The sequence below is a fragment of the Cucurbita pepo genome, chromosome LG08, assembly GCF_002806865.2.
Source record: "Cucurbita pepo subsp. pepo cultivar mu-cu-16 chromosome LG08, ASM280686v2, whole genome shotgun sequence".
Lineage (NCBI taxonomy): Eukaryota > Viridiplantae > Streptophyta > Magnoliopsida > Cucurbitales > Cucurbitaceae > Cucurbita > Cucurbita pepo.
In genome coordinates, this window is record NC_036645.1 from 3,754,406 (window position 1) to 3,775,606 (window position 21,201).

General features: G+C 37.9%; 3 protein-coding genes across 10 annotated transcripts; 1 reads left to right on the forward strand and 2 right to left on the reverse strand.

Moving 5' to 3' along the window:
• Positions 1 to 1,990: 1,990 nt before the first annotated feature.
• Positions 1,991 to 4,614, forward strand: LOC111799898 (protein CURVATURE THYLAKOID 1A, chloroplastic-like). The gene is made up of 5 exons (XM_023683399.1): positions 1,991 to 2,281; positions 3,433 to 3,530; positions 3,602 to 3,709; positions 3,818 to 3,889; positions 4,378 to 4,614. The coding sequence occupies exons 1-5, from the start codon at positions 2,134 to 2,136 to the stop codon at positions 4,441 to 4,443; spliced, it is 492 nt and encodes a 163-aa protein (XP_023539167.1). The 5' UTR covers positions 1,991 to 2,133; the 3' UTR covers positions 4,444 to 4,614.
• Positions 3,973 to 9,326, reverse strand: LOC111799897 (BTB/POZ domain-containing protein POB1-like). 3 transcript variants are annotated; one of them, XR_002815932.1, is made up of 7 exons: positions 9,074 to 9,326; positions 8,171 to 8,296; positions 7,800 to 7,921; positions 7,614 to 7,677; positions 7,234 to 7,513; positions 5,525 to 6,395; positions 3,973 to 4,557 (listed from the first exon to the last, which is right to left on the reverse strand). XR_002815932.1 is itself a non-coding variant. In XM_023683397.1 (7 exons), the coding sequence occupies exons 3-7, from the start codon at positions 8,238 to 8,240 to the stop codon at positions 5,579 to 5,581; spliced, it is 1,353 nt and encodes a 450-aa protein (XP_023539165.1). In that variant the 5' UTR covers positions 8,241 to 8,296; positions 8,825 to 8,879; positions 9,074 to 9,091; the 3' UTR covers positions 5,317 to 5,578. The 3 variants fall into 3 exon arrangements, 2 of the variants coding, with proteins under 2 accessions (XP_023539165.1, XP_023539164.1); XM_023683397.1 differs by lacking the exon at positions 3,973 to 4,557 and adding an exon at positions 8,825 to 8,879 and having other exon boundaries at positions 5,317 to 6,395; positions 9,074 to 9,091; XM_023683396.1 differs by lacking the exon at positions 3,973 to 4,557 and having other exon boundaries at positions 5,317 to 6,395.
• Positions 9,327 to 12,950: 3,624 nt separating this feature from the next.
• Positions 12,951 to 21,022, reverse strand: LOC111799899 (phosphatidylinositol 4-phosphate 5-kinase 10-like). 6 transcript variants are annotated; one of them, XR_002815933.1, is made up of 12 exons: positions 20,903 to 21,022; positions 20,178 to 20,240; positions 18,418 to 18,574; positions 16,320 to 16,485; positions 15,400 to 15,510; positions 14,998 to 15,185; positions 14,808 to 14,902; positions 14,449 to 14,541; positions 14,244 to 14,343; positions 14,056 to 14,102; positions 13,937 to 13,977; positions 12,951 to 13,230 (listed from the first exon to the last, which is right to left on the reverse strand). XR_002815933.1 is itself a non-coding variant. In XM_023683403.1 (12 exons), exons 3-10 carry the CDS (start codon positions 18,564 to 18,566, stop codon positions 14,061 to 14,063), a joined length of 948 nt encoding a protein of 315 aa, XP_023539171.1. In that variant the 5' UTR covers positions 18,567 to 18,574; positions 20,178 to 20,240; positions 20,903 to 21,022; the 3' UTR covers positions 12,951 to 13,230; positions 13,937 to 13,977; positions 14,056 to 14,060. The 6 variants fall into 6 exon arrangements, 5 of the variants coding, with proteins under 5 accessions (XP_023539171.1, XP_023539168.1, XP_023539170.1 ...); XM_023683403.1 differs by having other exon boundaries at positions 14,445 to 14,541; XM_023683400.1 differs by having other exon boundaries at positions 14,056 to 14,343; positions 14,445 to 14,541.
• Positions 21,023 to 21,201: the final 179 nt, after the last annotated feature.

Genomic DNA, 21,201 nt, shown 5'->3' on the forward strand with positions numbered 1-21,201 from the left:
GTACACGTCAGCATCACCTTTATTCACGCCCATAAACCTGTTTTTTTTAATTATAAATTCCACGTCAAATCATAAAATTTGTCCTGTTATTAAAGTCAACAACAATAAAAAGTTCCGAATTACGGAAGGGTAGAAGTAATGGATAGAGCGTATGGATTCAATTTTATTTGTAATTAATAGTGTTATTTTGTCTTAAACAAAGCACTCCGAGCTTTTAATAGCTAGGGGTAGATTGGTCATTTTGATATGGCATAATCGACCTAAAAAAACTGTTGTATTTTTTTTAATTAGACAAGATAATTATTATTTATACAAAGGATAAAGAAAATGTGTTTTTTAATTTGTGGGCTTCGTGGAGGAAATCGGGGTAGTCATTATATTAACAGGCCAGAAATCAATGGGCCGGCCCATTGGGTAATTTCGGACCGACTTAGTTTTGAATGGGCTTAATATATATATATATATATATATATATATATATATATATATATATATATAGTAAGTGGGAAAGATTATGTTGTAATACTAGAAGTTTTTAAAAGTTAACGTTGAATAATCTATTATATTTTTTTTTTTATGAAATATTTTTGGATTTATTAAGATTGATTTTTTTAAATGATTATTTTCTTAAAAAAATATATAAAAAGATGGGAAAGATTTTTCACGAAAATTCGTCTAGCCAATTACCTGCGAAGAATTCTTGCCTCGATTCAAGCAAAAATAAATGAGAAATTTTGCAGTAATGAAGATTGAAATAAGAGACAAGAATAAGGACAAAGAACCTTATGGACATCTTTACTCTCCACGTTCTTCATCCCCGCCTCGATGTTATGGGTTGACCGACCAACAAACTTGAGTCTACTTGCTAAACATATTTATACATAGTAAGATAATCTCGGGATTTACTAGTTTGTTACCCTGGATCAAGGCCCAACATGTAATGCTCATGGTACATATATATATATATACATAAGGTCGTGACCCATATAGATTACAGCGTCATTCAACCTAACATATTCGAGCTTATCAAACATATTGACTCAGATCAATCCAAGGCCATTTAATTGAGTGAGACACCTCGATTGTCAGTTGGTTGATCCATGACCGACTACAAAGAATGATATAAGGTGAATACCCGGGAAAATGAAGAATGTCACAATTCTCTATCTCGTAGTAAAGGGAAATTGCAAAATGAAGAAAAATCTTGAAAAGAACGAAGAATATACTACTATTAGCACATCAAAAAGATAAAATTAGTCTAAATTTAGGGCTTAATATTATTGGTGTAAAATTATAGTATGTAAGCTTGGATGATCTTAGGGGGTGTCGAGCAGTCACTTGTGGACCAACCGTAGCAAAATTTGGGCATCATTAGGTGGTCAGTCCAACACTCGTATTTATATCTTTGTAATAGGACATATAGTCCTGTATGATAGAACAAACACCCACTTTGTGTCTTGTTTGGATCATCGATCCTAGTTGAGCTATCTCACCAATTTAAATGTGACCAAATTTATTGAGCCAATGTATTTGATACTCAAGTATGTTTTGTCAATTTTGGGTTGACTCATGAGTTTGACCTTATTCATGAGGCGATTAATGAAGTAGTCAGGTGAGTACGTTGATTAATATGGATGACCTTTGGGAACATGTGCGACGAGAAAGGTTAGCCACTTGTTGTCTATTCCTTGGTCGACAATTTGATGGGAGGTCGATCCGTGTGAGATGACCCTTAAATTCAACGACCACGACTCTCCAAGTTTCTACTAGGTCAATGCATTAGTTGACTTGAATGTATAGTACATTTTGAGGCGTTTGAGTAAGATTCTCTTGACTAAACTAAAGCGGAGAAAATTTTGAGTCCTCAAGGAAGGATTTTAGATAGGGAACTAACCAATCACAACGAAGGGTGTGTCCACGTGTCGGTACCAGAGGCCATCTTCCCAAACTGTGATCGCGGATAAACAAGCCATTTCTGAGCATAGAAAATGGCGAATCCAAAAAGAAAATCTCTGCAAACACGAGGGATCGAAAAGTCGTTAGAAGCGGCAACTCCTCGACGGCCATTTGATTGGGGATTCCTCTCTCTTTCCGGCGTCGATTCTCAAGTTTGATTGAACTATCTGCAAAGAAATGGCAGCCACGGCCTCTCCCACAGCGGCCACCGCCGTTCTGAGACCTTCTCTGGCTGCTCCGCAACCCACTCGCCGCTCCGCCATGCCGCTCCTCCCACCTCGACTCGGCTCCCCTTCTTTCCCCACTTCCCTCAAAATCTCCTTAGGTAACTTTCTCGTAAAATCCTATTAATTTTCTTTTGGGCAATTCGTCGAACACATTGTGTGCAAGATGAAATTCTCGGTCTGTTTTAATTTCTGATGTTTTCGTTTCTCTTTGGGTATCTTCTTAGTTGGGTCTTGACTTTTGGAGCTTGGTTGTGTGTGTATCATTCGATTCATGAAGATAATTTGTCCCCGTGATTTGAGCCTGAACTTTTTTTAGTTTTATAGTTCATTCAATTCTGGCAACTCAACTGCTACACGATTGAGTGCGTTAAGTTTGCTGGTAATCCTGCATTATGAAAAAGTGGATTAAGGTGCTGTGATTTACATTCAAGACCTTACACGTGAATTTTTCAAACCAATTTCACACATCATACATCTATAAACTATGCTTACTTTCAAGAGAAGCCTTGTGAATCTGTGAATTTAGAATATGAGTTTTGATGGGCAAATGCATAGGTTTATGCTTCCATTAAATATTAAATATCTTAGATTTGTATAGCTTATGGAACTTCAGTTTTAGAGAAGATATGTAATAGCCCAAGCCCATCGCTAGTAGATATTGTCCGTTTTAACTGATTATGTATCGCCGTCAGCCTCACGATTTGAAGCGCGTTTACTAGGGAGAGGTTTCCACACCCTATAAGAAATGCTTCATTCCCCTCTCTAACCAATGTAGGTTCTCACAATCCACCTCCTTGGGGTCTAGCATCCTCATTGGCACACCGCCCGGTGTCTGGCTCTGATACCATTTGTAATAGTCCATGCCCAATGTTAGTAGATATTGTCTACTGTGTCCCGTTACGTATCGTCGTTAGCCTCACGATTTTAAAACGCGTCTACTAGAGAGAGATTTCTACACCCTTATAAGGAATGTTTTGTTCCCCTCTCCACCCAATGTGAGATCTCACAAGATATGTTCTATGGACTTCAAGGAAATCAGAGAAAACTTCATAATTGGCAGCCTGCCCCCATCTCATAGAAAATTGTTGGAAATGAGGTCTGTAGTTTAAGAACATGGTTCACTTTTTGTGTGATAAAAATTGTCGTTTTCGTTCATTGCTATTTTTGAATTGTGACTGAAATGTTAGTTTCTTGATTTAGACCCATTTAGATTCAAATGGGATTTTCCCAACTTACCATTTGGTGACAGAGTCTCGTAGATCGTCTCTGCTTCAAACCCGAGCCTCATCTTCAGAAGAATCATCTGCTGCTGATGCTTCTGAGCTCTTTACAGACTTGAAAGAAAAGGTATTATTATTCTTCATCATTCATTTTATGGTCTTTTTTGTTTCTTATACTAATGTCATATTGTTTACTAGTGGGATGCCCTTGAGAACAAATCTACGGTACTTCTCTATGGAGGTGGGGCGATTGTTGCTGTATGGCTTTCTTCAATTCTTGTTGGTGCAGTCAACTCAGTTCCATTGGTAAATGATTCCATCAAGCTCATGCTTCTGCTTAAGTATTTATATTTCCAATTTGTTTCTTCCCCTTCTAAGCCCATTTGACACTCAATCTCCATCTATTCTCACCAGCTTCCGAAGATCCTGGAGTTGGTAGGACTTGGATATACAGGGTGGTTCGTGTACCGATATCTACTCTTCAAGGTAAGTAGAGAAAATAATTAAAACCTGTTTCAAACAAGATTTGTTGAGAATGGTTGGAGGAGGAATCCCATTGGCTAATTAGATTTATAAGTAAGGAATAAATCTTTATTGCTATGAGGTATTTTGGGGAAACTAAAAGTAAAACAATGAGAGCTTATGCTCAAAGTAGACAATATTATACTATTGTGGAGGTCCGTGATTTACAACAAAGTCTGCATTATGTCATCATTTTAATGTTTGATGCTTTCTCAAGCTTCACCCTTGATGAGATTTTGCTATGGTTTCTAAGTTTTGTTCGAGATTAAAACGTTTCTTGTCACATGTTTCTAAAGAGATTGTCTAATCTGATCCAAAACATAATTGGATGGAAATGCCAAATAGAATCTGAGAGTTCTAAGAAACCATAGAAATGTAATCATAGCTCTTGGTTGGTTCTGCAACTGGATATTGACTTCAAGAATGTTGTTTGTTTCTTCTTGCTTCCTCAGTCTAGCAGAAAGGAGCTAGCTGATGACATTGAAGCATTGAAGAAGAAGATTGCTGGAGCAGAATAAGATGCGCGTCATTGGGCACCGTGTTTCGACATGCTTGGTTCCTCTTATGAATCATCATTTTGTACTCTATTCCACTTAGTTTGTAAGAGGCAATATGCCCCCTTTTCTTTGTATCTGTATGATAAGATTTGTCAAGTTCAGTAAATGGAAACAATCCCTTTTTTCTCAAAACTTATTTCTTGCTTCAGAAAAAGAAAATGGTGAAATTCATTGAAAATGGAGCCTGAGTGGAGTCAACTGGTTGACCACATATGAACCCTGCACATAACATCCCTTTGTTCTGTGTGATCCTGGTCCAAACCAATTTCGATAAGGTACACAAACATATATAGAATACTCACTCACATGTCTCCCCATGAACAAACATATATAGAATACTCACTCACATGTCTCCCCATGAACAATTTAGATAAATCGTTTGTGACAATTATAAATAAGAAAATATGCTAGACTAGCAACTTTTCTTGTTTGGAAGGTTACTATTATTGAATCATGACCAAATTTGTGCATTAAAAATAAAATCTTCAAAGCAATACCACAACAAATTGAATAACGTGATAAAAAATAATTTTTCTAATCCTTCTACATTAACCCACTTAACTTAACCAGTATTCTTCAAGAAACAGTTTTCAGAAACACGAAATGAAAACAAAATCTTTATGGGACACTTCTTAATCAATCTTCTTCTAGAAAACAGTGCTCAGAGACTCATGAACTTCCATGACATAGTAATTATTACCCAACTTTGGCAGTGACAGTTCTCATAGAAACAGAACAGTCAAATTTCTATGGCTACCAAAAAGATCTCAAAGATTTAGGATACCAGAATTTCAGGTTGCAAATGTTGATGATAAGTAGTATCGAGAAGGAAAGTAAAGCAATATCCAGAGAGATTTTAGTATAACATAATTGAGATTCAAGTATTAGCAATAGAACAGTTTTACTATCACATCATCTTCTTTGAATCGAGGGAGGGATGTCAAAAGGGGAGCCAAGAAAAAAAAACAAGAAAAAAGAAAAAAAAAGACGTACAAAAAATTAGATGGTTAGACAACCTACACAAGATATAGTTGGATAATACCTTTCGATCCTTTAGATACAGAACAGAACAGAACGTGGTCGTGGTCGGGGTCGGTCAGGGCCTGATGGTAAGTTCAGCTCTAAGATGGAGGACTCCATTTATGAAGTATAGACTATCTTCGGCCATGAAAGAAGTCCATGGTATTGCAAACAAGTTTCTATAGCCAACAGCCTTGCCTCCCGTGAATGTGTAATTGCCCTTATATTTGCTAACGAACTCCTCTGTAGGCTTTGATCTTGCAGCAAATTCATAGTCTACTGCAAAAGATACTGATCCTTTTTCCTGCATTCCCAAGAAAAGCCCAAAACAATGAAATGAGCTCTGCTGGTCCATGTTGCAATGAGCTGAAAGGAAAAATCCTTGTCCACCCAAGTGGAATGCCTGAGAATACACTCTCCCAGACGGAAACAAATTTGTACATTCTTCCCGCTTTAGGTCCAGGTATACTACACACTGCTGCCGAGGGCAATCAAACTCAACAACCTTGACTGGACGGTATTTGTATGCTCTCTCAATAAAGAATCGGCGGTTTGAGGAAGCCGACTCATCCGCAGCTATGATTCTCTGCCGGTGAGGGGCCTCCGCCTTGAAGAAAAGGGCCTCAAGCACAAGTTTGCAAGCAACCTCATGGTCGAAGTCATTGCAGGTCAGAACTTTCTTAAGCTTTCGACAAGTCATAAAGGGGAATCGAATATAACGTGCAAGTCTGGCCCCCAGCACTTCTCGCCTCTCCTCCAACCTTGAATACTGAGCTCTAGCCCACTTCAAGATGAAATCGTATACTGCATCCTCTGATGCAACCTGTAGATCGTCACTACACAATATTGCCTCCACTCCTGCAAGAGGCAAAGCCATAACCTCATCCTGGTACCTGGTCAAGTACAAGAAGCCTAATTGAGAAATATACTCCCTCCCAGTAGAACCGAAACATGACAGACACAAGGGGGGAAGTCGGTAAAAGGCTGTAACAAATGATTGCTGAAGAAACAACCACACTCAAAATCCATTATATCACAAATATAGTCAAAAAGTTGTCTCTTGTCTTAATGTCTAATTTGATGGTTGGATAAACAATCGAGCTTTTTCATCAAATTCGTAACTGAATGTGTCAGTTCATGATATACCATTGAGATGCAATGGATGAATTTCAACCGTGCACCTCTCAAAACTCTGATCTATTCTCAGTGAAAATGTGCATATTCACAATGCAAAATTATGTGAATTTAGGGCAATTTCTTGTAAATTATGACTAACTTAGTGAGGTAGGACCACAAGTCCCAAAAGATAGAGTATCCACAAAAAGAGAAAAAAAAGTACTAAGTTGAAGAAAACACTCCATTAGCAAAGAAATGGACATGCTCTAACTTCCAACTAAAGGGATAAAACAGAAATAATTGGAATATTTCAGCTCCATTCACCAAGCTTGGTTTAAGCCAAGAGTTGGAGGTGGAAGGCCGAACATCTACCACTACCACGTACTACTAACATTTAGGATCCAGATAACAATTTTTCCCTGGTTACAGTTATTTTGAAAATTATTTGATTCCTTCTAAAGGGAACACGGCCTTGAGTAGAATCCTTCAAATTGACATTCCCCCTCAAAAACTTCCCTCTCCCCACCACAAACAAAGATTAAAAACTGGAAAATAAGAAGAAAATTATGGAAAAGAAAAATATCATTGAATAACTTGAGAGCATCAGAAATTTACTTGGTTATGTCCTTGTAGCGAACAGCAAGATACTGCTTTGCTGCATCAGTCAATGGTTGGACTGCTTCAGCCATTAAGACACTGGATGGAAGCTCTAGATATAGCAATGCAGACTCAGGCGTCATGGGTAAATTTCTTAAAAGTCTGCTGCAATACCTCATGCATGAAGCAACCTCAAACTTGTCGGCGGCCATAAGCACATCGAGCAAAGACAAAGCAGTGCTACAAGATAGGGTATTGCTATACATAAAATTCAGCAACTCCATTAGTGCAGCTTCCTCTGTATGGTAGAAGGAAAGAAAATTATAAATAGTATGGTCTGTAATAAAGAATAAGATGTACAGAAAAGAGAAAGAGACAATGAATTTTTTAATGTATACCTGAGGCATTGATTCGTAAGGTCACATTCCGCTGTTCAGACTCCCTCATCCCATTAGAGAAAAGCTAGACAGGAAATTATTTCTTAGATAAGAGTAAAGGATTTATAAACGACAGTTCGTACAAAAATTTAACAAATAGAAAAATTAATATATTCTTAAATCGTATAAATATATATTTGCTTTTACCTTGTAGAAAAAAGGGCTTTTAGCAGCCAAAATTGGAGAGCTGATATGCAACGTTTTGACTTTAATAACAGTAGAACAATCCATCCCCCAGCTTGATTCATCGCCATTTGCAGCTTCATCACCTGCAGCAAATGAAAATTTCAAGACATTTTATTATAATAATCTAATGATTTTAAACAGGATGTCAGCTCCATTTAAATGACACTGAACATTTTCTTTCGTGTAAGCTACATAATTCCCAAATATAACTCAATGTTACATTTTCTTAAGGATTAGAACCACGCAGAAGAAAAAATTCAAGAAAACTCATTTTGAATTAGGCAACCTAAATAACATCAATAAGTTAGCTTCCTCATCTGTATTGTCTATACCTGAATGTAGCTCTTCAATCATTTGAGCAGGTTCATCATCTAGATTGTCACAAGGTATGCCATCATCCATATCAGGATGGCTTCCATTTAAGACTTGCTCCTCAGGGCATCCATTTAGATCGACAACTGCAAAGAAAGTTGATCATAAAGAAACGATGTTTGAACAAAGAAAGGAACCGAACCTGAATACGTACAAAAGGCCATATACAAGAATAATGAAAATTACAGGGTCCACGTCCAATTAACAACAATGTAACATAGAACTAATACACAGTTTGATGGCTACATAAAGAAACTTGCTCGATCACAGTTCAGTTCTATCAAAACAACAGAAAGACCAACCAGAGCAATTCTCATCAAAGTAAACCGATGGTTTCAATTTCAGATACAGCAAACAAACATAAAATTATGACGTTTAAAATTATACAGGTTCATTCTATCTAAACATCATATAAAAAGGAATCCTCTTCGACAAAATAACATCCCTTGCCGATATACCATTTGTTGCAGTGGCAGTAATTCTCTATTATGCATACCATCAAGCTAGAAATTTCAGGGCAGCTCAGTTCTCATAATCTTAATAAAACAACATGAACCATTGTTCTCCATTTCCTATTTCACCTTGCAAACAAATATGAACAATTCCTACGTCACCTTGAAAACTGAGGCCAGCGTCATTTTATTTTCTGCAATCACCACATAATTACTCCTGTACCAATCCACTTCGTCATTTTCCTCCCCAACCAAATAGAGTAATCTCTCCGTTCCCCAGACAAGAAATCAAAGACTTCAACGATTCCAAGTTCCCGGTCGTTCCTCAACACCACCGATCAAACAAAGGCAATTTCTAGGCCAAGAGACAAAAACAAAAGGTAAAATAGAAAAATTAGAAACAAAATTTACCGTTATCCTTCTTGCAATCTTCTCTCCGTCTCTTCCGTCGAGCCCAATCGAGGATGCTCGTACATCCCACAGAATCTGGACGGGCCTCCTCCGGTTCCCCCATAATCTCAATCCGAAGCAACCGATCAGAGAAATTACTATCGTTAAAAGCGAATCCAAAATCCGCGTCGGATGGTGAAGAACAAGAAGCACGCGAATAATCCGAATCCATCCCAGCCGTTGGGTCAAAAACATCCGAATTCAAATCCTTCATGTCTACAGACCGCTGAAACCCCCCCACCCCCCTAATGAAAACCCTAAATCTCTAGAATCAAACCGAAGGCAATCGACAAAAGACGATTCAGAAATCGAAACCCTAACAGGATCGAAGGCGCTACATTTGAGTTCACAGAGGAATGAGACCTCGACAATCGATAAATGTCTAGAGAGAGAGAGAGAGAGAAGCAGAACAACCAAAGCGGCAAGAAGGCTTTCTTGAATTGGTTTTAGCTGTTTGTTTGGTTATGGGGGAAAGAGGCGCCCCTAACAATTACCGACCGTAATAAAGGGGATTGGACTTATCAAATTCCTGTACCTGTCCCTACCACACTCTTTGCTTAATTATTTATATTAATTATTTCCCTTTTTAATATTCATTATTAATTATTGCTTCCATTTTCAATTTTAAATTTATTATTAATTTTAAAAATACATTTTTGTTTACGATATATTTAGTTTATCTTTTATTATTTATTCTTCGACAACTCTTATAAATATTTTTTTAATTTTTCAAGAAGGCCCGAATGAGAGACTCAAGCCTATATGAACCATCATTAAAGCAAGCCCAAGCCCATGCAAGAAAGACCCGATTGTCCTGAAAGCCTCTTCCTAACTCCTCGATGTAGGAATGACCCCTAAGTTAGGGCCTAATCGAATTTGTTTTTTCGATGGGGTTCGTTTTTTAAATAAGCAATCAATCCCGAACAAGCACCTATACCTATATTTTTTAGTAGAATTCGATTGAAGTATGTATAAAGACTTGTATTTATTAATGTAATAAACATGTGTGTGTATGTATAGATATATCCTCCTGTATTATAGTTCTACGGGAGGACACCACATGTCGTACTCTATCCAATTCTCTATTTAAGATAATAATATATATATTTTTTAATTGTAATCATTTATGTTACGAGGAATTAAGAATTCTCACAACAACAATGTCTGCTCGACATGAATTAGGAACTAATGGAACCTTTATTAGAAATCGTTTCACAAAATTCTCAATTAATATTATCAACTAATCAGAATGGTTCGTTATTAGAATATGGTATTTATTAGACTATGGTATTTGATTCACTTAATATAACATTATTATTGCTATCCAATTAGTTTTAGTGATTGTTTTAGGTGACCCAAATTCATGTTGGCCCAACCCCAAGTCTATTATTATGGCCGGACCCTTTTAGATATATTGGGCTTTCATTGTATTAATTTTTGTTTGTACATATACGGCTCGATTTTAATCTCGACCGAGTTATGAACTTCTATTTGTGAGAGTTTATCTTTTGATTATCCAATTAATCTTTTAGGTTTGTGTTCACCGACCTAAGCAAAGTTTTGTATTAATCGGGTTCTTATAACATTTAATAACATTTTCTTGTCGTGCCTAATCGAGATCATCATCAAATTTTCTTCAGATTTTTGGACGTTCAAGATAAATTAACCAAAGTAGTAGAAGTAGGAGTTAAATTGAATGTTGAGTCTTTCTCAGTGCTCGATACTAGATTAACCTGTTCTATTTCTTTCACCTTATTTTATCTCTTCTCGAATGGGCCCGTCCCCTTCGTTGCATAACATATGCATACATCATACATCCACGTGGATATACATTAAATTTATTCAGAAATGTTTCTATAATCTCGTTGAATTTTTGGAAAGTTGAAAATTTTGGGTTGGTTCATGGGTTAATATTTTGTTCGCCGCCACGTCAATCAAACCAACCCAAAAATACTGTTACACCTCGATCCAACCCTACTTTTAAGATTATTATGAAAATTAAGAAAATTTAACGTTAGTAATCAATATCAGTCATGCATTGTAACTTTTAATTGTTTGATATTTATATATACGGTAGATAAATATATATATTTTTTAATAATTAAAAAAAAAAAAAACACAACTCGTTCAAAAGCAACCCAACTTGAAAATACAGGAATTGGGTTGTAAACTCTATTCAAGTTGTTCACGTCATCAACTCAACAACTCGAAATTTAGGTTTGGTTCAAAAACTTTCTCCAACCCAACTCGAAAATAAAAGGGTTGAGTTATGAACTATTTTCAAGTTCTTCGGGTCACTAACTCAATCAACTTGAAATTTCGAGTTATTCCAAAAACTTTCTCCAATCTAACTCAACCCAACCCGATATGTGTGTTACCGAAGAACATAAAAGAATTAGTAATGGTAATGAATGAAACTCATGAAAGAGGGAATGGCGGCTGCCCTTAGAGAAATAGGCAGGCAGGCATACGAACGGTTACGTCGGCCGGAAAACTGGGCGGAAGCTACCGCTTGTAGCTTCTGAAATATGGTAAGTTGTTTCTCCCATTTTTTTATTGCTTTTTGCATGCTTTTTGTTACCCTAATTCAAATAATAATTAATAATTATAACTCACATGAAACCCTAAAACTAATGCTTTTTTCATTTTTATTTTTTATTTTTATTTATTTTCATCCAATACATGCAACAACTCCAACCAGGACTTTTAACATAAAGTTCCTAACAAATTCCTTCATTTTCTTCCCTTTTATTTAATTAATTTGTCATTATCAACGTACCTTAAGGGATATTTTATTTTATTTTATTTTATTTTATATACTTTATTTGTTTCCTACCCTTCAAATTTGAAAATTAATTAACGTTATTGATTATACCTAGCTTAATTGTCGAAATATATGATTTATTATCGATTTTGGATAAAGGACGATAGAAAGATATTATCTCTCCTTCTTTTTTTCCGAGAATCTTTGCCGACTTTGGGTATGACAACACGGGGCAAGGCGGGGTGGAGATGTACTCCTAATGTCCGTTTCCGTGGGAATTTTCCATATTAATTTCTTGTTTTGGACGATTGCGGTCGTATTTATACCGAATCTTTGTTTGGGGATTTGGATCGCGAGAAAATCTTTGTTTTTCCTTTTTATTTTTTTATTTTTTTATTTTTTTATTTTTTTATTATTCTTACTAAAATTTATTAAATTTTAATATAAAATTGTATATAATTTTTAAGTTAAAGTTAGTATTATTGTTTTATTTATTTAAGCATATACTTTTTTTTCCAACCTACAAAAGGATTATATTATGAAATGAAATATAATATCACACAAATATGAATGTAATTAAGTTAAAGGGTTTTAAAGTTTACATTATTGTTATAAATAATTATTATATTTTCTTATACAAAAATTAAATATTCAGGTGGATTTAGCGTTGGGGATGGGAGGAGGATACCCTCCCGTCTCCGCCCTGTCTTGAACGAGGGACCAAACTTCAACTCGGTTAAAAAAAAAGTACACATAATCAACTTTGGTGAATAACGAAGCTATCATACTATCATATTAAGATCAATTGTGGTGAACAACGAAACTATCGTTAGTTGTGAGTGTGACCGCTACCATGGACCACCACTCTACCTTGTTTCCGATGGCAGGCGACCGTAATATCAAACCGTGGTTGTTAGAGGTGGAGTATATCAACCATGGAGAAGTAAATATCGTGGAGGGTATTTGAGTCATTTTCATAAATAATGAAAAGTTAGAAGTTCGAAGTATACGTTATTATTGAAGGATTGAAGGATCGAATCTTCGGTTCGTATAGTAAGGCGTTGAAGGAAGGAATAATTGAATTGTGTTTATATTTGTTGAAGATTAAATGTTTGATGAAGGAAGAACAAGAATTGAATTTAAATGAAATAATAAATGAAACATTAGATTTAAATTTAAGATGGACGCTACAAAGCCAGCATCAATCATACTATTTATGTAATACATCAACGACAAAGATCGTAATTGAAGCCTTCATCATCAGCCTAAAACATTCCTTGTCGAACAACATCAATCACGACCGCTATCAGTGTCTGCTACCACTAGAGCTAGCTTGCTCGAACCAACATCAAACCTACAATCAAAACGAAAATTAAGAACAACCCATTTGAAAACATTGAAGAAAAAGGGAAGAAATGATAAGAAATTGATAGATAAGAGAAAGAGAAAGCGGCGGAGGAGATAACATGGGAAGAGCTCCCTTCAATCCAATAAAGGAAAGGAGAAGGCAAGAACAGCTCCGAGCGCATGCAAGCCTTTGGAAGGTGCGGCGGCGCGCTTAGGCGAAGGAGCGGCACCCCATAGGCATTCATGAACTCGCAGCACTTCCTTTGACCCTCAACCCCCCCTCTCTTTGAATTGAAGGGAGCTCGGTCGGCAGCTCTCTCCCTCCGCGGTGGAAGGAATGGGATATGGAATGAGGGAGAGAGGTGGGGGCATTATATAGTGAAGTGGAAGGGGAAAATGGTGGGCAATAATGGAGACGGGTAAGCAAATCAATGGTGGGAGAGATCTGGGATCGGCGTTTAAGAAAATGACAGAGTCAATGGAGGGAGGAAGAGCATGTTATTGTAACGGATGATAGATTTGTGTTCAAAACCAGCTAGTTTTGGTGCAGCAGTATTGTTTAAACCAAGAACCACATTCAAAAACGTAATTATAGAAGGTTGAAAAGTTAGCCACGGATTTTTTCCCTTATATGGATCAAATGGGTTTGTTTCCTCTGAATTCTAAACCACATTTCATGCAATTCATTGCCCAATAAAGTGAAGAGTTCTTACTACAACTGGGTTGACTTCACATGGATCAACACTCGAAGTTCCTGTAAGATGAGCAGAGTATAAGATGTTGATTCCCGAGGGCCATTCTTTCTTTGAACAACAAGACTGAAGTGGGTTACCAGTTTTAGGTTGATTCTCTTGCTAAGAACACTTTGCTGAGGAAATCCTGGAAGCGAGAAGAATATACTTTGGGGTTAACAGCTGAGATTGTCTTGGAATCATATTGTATAGATTTGTAAGCATGTTCTAGACGCTTGATCACATTGTAATTCTGGAAAATGTCTATTACTCCAAAGTATAGCAATACATTGTAGCACTCTGGCACCCTGACCCTGCTTGGTGAAGAAACGATTCCCATCTCGTTCCTCGGCGTTCGGACCGCGTTTGCAGGAAGTTTTGCACCAAGCCTGATATGAACACCTCGTTAGTTCAAGCAGGCCATGGCTGCTGGCTCAAAATACTACTAGAAACAAAAAACAGAATGATCTAAAGAGCCAATGGTGGATACCTGCCATTATGTTTAAGAATGCCAGCAACCGTCAACTCTGCATCGTCATGTCGAGTGGTCCTCGTTCCAGAAACAGAATTTCTCCGGTCTAATGAGCCTGAATCGAACTAAGAAAAGTTATGTTCGGTTCACAAGTTCCCTTTTCGGCTTAAATGCAAAATATATACGATATGATTGAAGAGGTGGAGGATGAAACCATCGACCGTTGGGATCGTAGTTTGATATTTTATCCATGTTTTATCCATTTAGTTATGCTCAAACTGACTTTAAATACTTGAGTTAATGACAAATCTAAGTCTGATTCGATGATTAAGCCATCAATGATCTTAAATGTCAATGGTTCGAAAGGAGGAGAGAAACCACCTTGACGCGACGGGGCATCTATATGCACACCAAGGAAAAGACTGTAGTCCATAATGCCCTCAGCCTCCAAAAACTCGCAATCATACTTGAGTTGCCTGAAGAACATAAGAACACTCTCTTCAAACTACGCCACAGGGGACGTTTCGTCTTTAGGATGATTATTTATGAAGCATTAACGCAATGAACTTACGACAATATCTTGTTACGGAGGGACGGTTCGAGGTAAAAGTAGAAATCAAGATCAATATCCTTATAGATTATCTCCTCATGGACTATCACTTTGTTAAAATTCCGACCTCTCGACGAACCTTTGAGATCATATCGCCGATGCAAGTGCAAATCTGATTGCAAGACGTTTGACATGCCCACAAAGTAAACCTGAGAAAACGAAAAACCATTAAACAAGCATCAAAATGAAAACTAGATACACACAATCTCTACAATTTATGAGTTGCACTCTTTCAGATAAACTTCTTCATCAAAACTTAGACAAAGCCATTCTAATATGGAAGAAGTGCTTATCACTATACTCCTACAGATACAGTAAGACCATAAGCTCATGAGACAGGACATCAATACAAATTTCTGGTACCTTAATACCTCCGACGGGTCTCACTACGTGAAGTCCATATAATGTGGTCAACAATGACGAGCCGTGCTTTTTTAGATGTCGATAGTATTTAGGAAGCATGTCCCTCAGAACCTGAGATCAAGTGTTGAGCTAAAATAAGGTGATATGAACCAAGGCATCTCAATCATGTAATATTAATGCCACGTTAAGAAGAATTAAGCTTCATTCATGCAACAAAGGCTTTAAGATACTTCAAGTGGAGCTTCATTTATTCTCAGATGGATACAAATTTATGGTGTTTTTTTAATGTATTTTAATGCTTATTTACATAGTGGCTTATTATGGTAATAAAATATATTTACAACTCTTGGAATGCCTCACGGAAGATTAATGGTTTTTATTTTGAGGCTATATAAAGCCATGTATGTTGTCATTTAAAACGGGACTTGGAAAATGTAGTAAAAGAAGCATTTGTGCTTTCCTTTAGGCAATGACAAAGTTTCTTTGCAATTCTATGTAGTTTAGGTTGCATGCAGAATCATTCAAGCTTGACATGATCAATCTTTCTCGTGGAGTGATTCGAATCTCAACAAAGGCTAAGTGTTCTTACCTTTCCTTTGCAATTCTACGTAATCTAGATTGCATGTTTAGAATCATTCAAGCTAGACATGATCGATTTTTCTTATGGAGTGATTCGAATCTCAAACAAGTGTTCTTACGTTGAGATATTCGATCAACAAAGTAATCCGAATCTTACTTTCCTTGTACTCATTTCTTATCATTTGGTATCGGAGCTTCTCTTGAGTTGATTCCTTGTGATAAGGTCTCAATTCAATACTTACCCGAGAAAGTTTCAGGTATAAATTTTTGGTAGGAAAATCTGAATTGTATTTATCTGTAAAGCAAGCAGACATTCTATGATATTGTTACGATGGGCTTACCTTGACTTGAGATTTTCGCAGGGTTTTTATCACAAATCTGTTGTCATTTGAGAGAAATATCACGTTGCCAATTCTTCCGGGCGAAGAAACTTCTCTTAGAGTCTCATCACCACAAATGGACAACATATAGTCAGCATACTCTATTTTCTCTAGCTCTAGTATGTTTCTGGAAGAACAAACAAACGAAGAAAATAAGGAAAGCTTAAACTTTTAGCTTCATCTAGCTTCAAGATTACTAGGTGAACTTGTAACAGCTCAAGCCCACCGCTAATAGATATTATTTCTTTGAGCTTTCCCTTCAAAGGCTTCCCCTCAAGGTTTTAAAATGCTCTGCTAGGGAGAGGTTTCCACACCCTTGTAAGGAATGTTTTGTTCCCCTCTCCAATTGATGTGGGATCTCACGATCCACCCTTTAGGGAGCCTAGCGTCCTTGCTAGCACACCTCCTGGTGTCTAGCTCTGATATCATTTATAACCACCCAAACCCACTGCTAGCAAATATTGTCCTCTTTGAGCTTTCCCTTTGAGAGCTTCCCCTCAAGGTTTTAAAACGTGTATGCTAGGAAGAGGTTTCCACGTCCCTATAAGGAATGTTTTGTTTCCCTTTCCAACCGATGTGAGATCTTACAATCCACCCCCTTTGGGTGCCAGCGTCCTCGCTGGCACACCGCCCGGTGTCTAGCTCTGATACAATTTGTAACAGCTCAAGCCCACCGATAGCAGATAAGATATTGTCCTCTTTGAGCTTTCCCTTCAAGAGCGTCCCCTCAAGGTTTTAAAACGTGTCTACTAGGGAGAGGTTTCCACACCCTTATAAGGAATGTTTTGTTCCCCTCTCCAACCGATGTGGGATCTCACAATCCACCCCCCTTGGGGGCCAGCGTCCTCGCTGGCACACCACCCGGTGTCTAGCTCTAATACAACTTGTAACAGCTCAATCACACCGCTAGGCAGATATTGTCCTCTTTGAGCTTTTNCCTTGTAAGGAATGTTTTGTTCCCCTCTCCAATTGATGTGGGATCTCACGATCCACCCTTTAGGGAGCCTAGCGTCCTTGCTAGCACACCTCCTGGTGTCTAGCTCTGATATCATTTATAACCACCCAAACCCACTGCTAGCAAATATTGTCCTCTTTGAGCTTTCCCTTTGAGAGCTTCCCCTCAAGGTTTTAAAACGTGTATGCTAGGAAGAGGTTTCCACGTCCCTATAAGGAATGTTTTGTTTCCCTTTCCAACCGATGTGAGATCTTACAATCCACCCCCTTTGGGTGCCAGCGTCCTCGCTGGCACACCGCCCGGTGTCTAGCTCTGATACAATTTGTAACAGCTCAAGCCCACCGATAGCAGATAAGATATTGTCCTCTTTGAGCTTTCCCTTCAAGAGCGTCCCCTCAAGGTTTTAAAACGTGTCTACTAGGGAGAGGTTTCCACACCCTTATAAGGAATGTTTTGTTCCCCTCTCCAACCGATGTGGGATCTCACAATCCACCCCCCTTGGGGGCCAGCGTCCTCGCTGGCACACCACCCGGTGTCTAGCTCTAATACAACTTGTAACAGCTCAATCACACCGCTAGGCAGATATTGTCCTCTTTGAGCTTTTCCTTCAAGAGCGTCCCCTCAAGGTTTTAAAACGTGTCTGCTAGGGAGAGGTTTCCATACCCTTATAAGAAATGTTTTGTTCCCCTCTCCAACCGATGTGGGATCTCACAATCCACCCCCCTTGAGGGCCAACATCCTCGTTGGCATACTGCCCGGTGTCTAGCTCTGTTACCATTTGTAACAACCAAGCCCACCGCTACCAAATATTGTCCTCTTTGAGCTTTCCCTTTAAGAGATTCTCCTCAAGGTTTTAAAACGCGTATACTAGGGAGAGGTTTCACACCTTTGTAAAAAATGTTTTGTTCCCCTCTCCAACCGACTTGAGATCTCACAGAACTTGTTAAGGATTCAGAAGTTCAAGGACAAAAGGTTGGATTCACAAAAAAAAAAAAAAAAAAAAAAAAAAAAAAAAAAAAAANAAAAAAAAAAAAAAAAAAAAAAAAAAAAAAAAACAAAATAAGATAAGAACAACTTCTAGGGAGATTTTTGTAGGAGGGGAACCTGAAAACTGCTGGACAATAATCTTTCCACTCAAAGTCAGTAAAGGCGCCTTGAGGAAGACGTATGTTATTCTTCTTGGCGTGTTGAATCCAATCATTTTTAGTGGTTTTGAAGTCCTGTGGTGAGACTTCCTCTCTCCCCATTGCCATGAACTTCCCTGCAACACAGAGACCTTATTCAAGAACAAACGATAGCAATAATGATCACTATTAAGCAGCCTAAATGATATCAAAACAAAAGGGCTTGGTCAAATTCAGGGATCGTGGTATTAACAACATTGTTCATATAACTTTGGCCATTTGTCCACGAACAGTATAAAGAATCTTTCCAAAACCTACAAGATGGAAATCATCTGAAAATGATGTTCCAAAATCCAAACCTTATTAATGTCCAAAGTCCCTTGACTGATCCAGAAATCGTTGAATTTCCAGGTTGATTCCAACTAGAATCATCCAAAAACCAATGTCAGTATCTTAAGAACAAGTTAAATTTATAAACACATTCAGGATAAACATGAGAAATGATTATATCAACCAACATATTCACATAGAACGAGTTCATATTTTGTTCATCATGCCATTGTCTTGTTGCAAACAAACCCAGATGGAATCACAAGCTCAAACACTTATCTGATATCTACACTATTCTATTGTCAACGGATTTCAAAGCCATTATACGCATCGTGGTTGTTTTCTCAAAATGTGGGTCACCATAACCAGAAAAGCTGAGAGGGTGTCTTCATTGCTGCACAAAACTGCTCTGTTGTACTCAAATGGCACAGAAACAGAGCCCCCCAGATAAAATTACTAACAGATGTAAACAAAAGACGTCCAGTTTTATTAGGGTCTCGAAAACCCAGATCGCCCCACAAACAAGAACATGTGAAAGATGCATTTTCTAATCGAAAAGGGCAAAAAAAGAAACCTAAATGATTTCCCCACATCAATNAACCCACTGCTAGCAAATATTGTCCTCTTTGAGCTTTCCCTTTGAGAGCTTCCCCTCAAGGTTTTAAAACGTGTATGCTAGGAAGAGGTTTCCACGTCCCTATAAGGAATGTTTTGTTTCCCTTTCCAACCGATGTGAGATCTTACAATCCACCCCCTTTGGGTGCCAGCGTCCTCGCTGGCACACCGCCCGGTGTCTAGCTCTGATACAATTTGTAACAGCTCAAGCCCACCGATAGCAGATAAGATATTGTCCTCTTTGAGCTTTCCCTTCAAGAGCGTCCCCTCAAGGTTTTAAAACGTGTCTACTAGGGAGAGGTTTCCACACCCTTATAAGGAATGTTTTGTTCCCCTCTCCAACCGATGTGGGATCTCACAATCCACCCCCCTTGGGGGCCAGCGTCCTCGCTGGCACACCACCCGGTGTCTAGCTCTAATACAACTTGTAACAGCTCAATCACACCGCTAGGCAGATATTGTCCTCTTTGAGCTTTTCCTTCAAGAGCGTCCCCTCAAGGTTTTAAAACGTGTCTGCTAGGGAGAGGTTTCCATACCCTTATAAGAAATGTTTTGTTCCCCTCTCCAACCGATGTGGGATCTCACAATCCACTTCAAGAACAAACGATAGCAATAATGATCACTATTAAGCAGCCTAAATGATATCAAAACAAAAGGGCTTGGTCAAATTCAGGGATCGTGGTATTAACAACATTGTTCATATAACTTTGGCCATTTGTCCACGAACAGTATAAAGAATCTTTCCAAAACCTACAAGATGGAAATCATCTGAAAATGATGTTCCAAAATCCAAACCTTATTAATGTCCAAAGTCCCTTGACTGATCCAGAAATCGTTGAATTTCCAGGTTGATTCCAACTAGAATCATCCAAAAACCAATGTCAGTATCTTAAGAACAAGTTAAATTTATAAACACATTCAGGATAAACATGAGAAATGATTATATCAACCAACATATTCACATAGAACGAGTTCATATTTTGTTCATCATGCCATTGTCTTGTTGCAAACAAACCCAGATGGAATCACAAGCTCAAACACTTATCTGATATCTACACTATTCTATTGTCAACGGATTTCAAAGCCATTATACGCATCGTGGTTGTTTTCTCAAAATGTGGGTCACCATAACCAGAAAAGCTGAGAGGGTGTCTTCATTGCTGCACAAAACTGCTCTGTTGTACTCAAATGGCACAGAAACAGAGCCCCCCAGATAAAATTACTAACAGATGTAAACAAAAGACGTCCAGTTTTATTAGGGTCTCGAAAACCCAGATCGCCCCACAAACAAGAACATGTGAAAGATGCATTTTCTAATCGAAAAGGGCAAAAAAAGAAACCTAAATGATTTCCCCACATCAATCAACCAAACCCATTTGCAAAAATCAACCAATCCAATCCTGGAAGAATCAGAGGGACAAAAGCAGCAAGTATGCGATAAACGAAGACGAAGACAAAAGGGGAAAAAAGTGGTATAAATTTCGCTGAGACAGAATGACGAAAAGGGTCGAACCCATTACCTTTGTCAGAGGAAGAATCAGTTGATGAGGGGAGAAATTGAGACAGCCATGGAAGAAAGAGATAGAGAAGAAGAAAAGGGAGAGGGAGATGAATAATTATGGTTTTGGGATTGAAGGGCGTGCCAGAAATGGAGGTTAGAGACGATTGAATTGCAGGGGAATATACAGTTCTTGGCGCCATATTTAGTTGTGGGGTATTCTAACCAACGCCCTATTTTTGGCAAATGTCCACTAATCAAAAGCTCCATTGCCAACCCAAGTGATTTATTAGTTAAAATGACATGTTTACGTGACCAAAT

Excerpts from the sequence above, each read along its gene's own strand:
- LOC111799898 (XM_023683399.1), top strand. The coding sequence starts at position 2,134 with ATGGCAGCCACGGCCTCTCCCACAGCGGCCACCGCCGTTCTGAGACCT. Across the intron at positions 3,531-3,601 it reads TTACAGACTTGAAAGAAAAG|TGGGATGCCCTTGAGAACAA; the intron begins GTATTATTATTC and ends ATTGTTTACTAG. Across the intron at positions 3,710-3,817 it reads CAGTCAACTCAGTTCCATTG|CTTCCGAAGATCCTGGAGTT; the intron begins GTAAATGATTCC and ends TATTCTCACCAG.
- LOC111799897 (XM_023683396.1), bottom strand. The coding sequence starts at position 9,326 with ATGAAGGATTTGAATTCGGATGTTTTTGACCCAACGGCTGGGATGGAT. Across the intron at positions 8,297-9,073 it reads AGATTGCAAGAAGGATAACG|TTGTCGATCTAAATGGATGC; the intron begins GTAAATTTTGTT and ends CTTTCTTTGCAG. Across the intron at positions 7,514-7,613 it reads CTTACGAATCAATGCCTCAG|AGGAAGCTGCACTAATGGAG; the intron begins GTATACATTAAA and ends TCTACCATACAG.
- LOC111799899 (XM_023683402.1), bottom strand. The coding sequence starts at position 18,566 with ATGGCAATGGGGAGAGAGGAAGTCTCACCACAGGACTTCAAAACCACT. Across the intron at positions 15,511-16,319 it reads TGCGAAAATCTCAAGTCAAG|GTTCTGAGGGACATGCTTCC; the intron begins GTAAGCCCATCG and ends ACTTGATCTCAG. Across the intron at positions 14,542-14,807 it reads AGATGCCCCGTCGCGTCAAG|GCTCATTAGACCGGAGAAAT; the intron begins GTGGTTTCTCTC and ends AGTTCGATTCAG.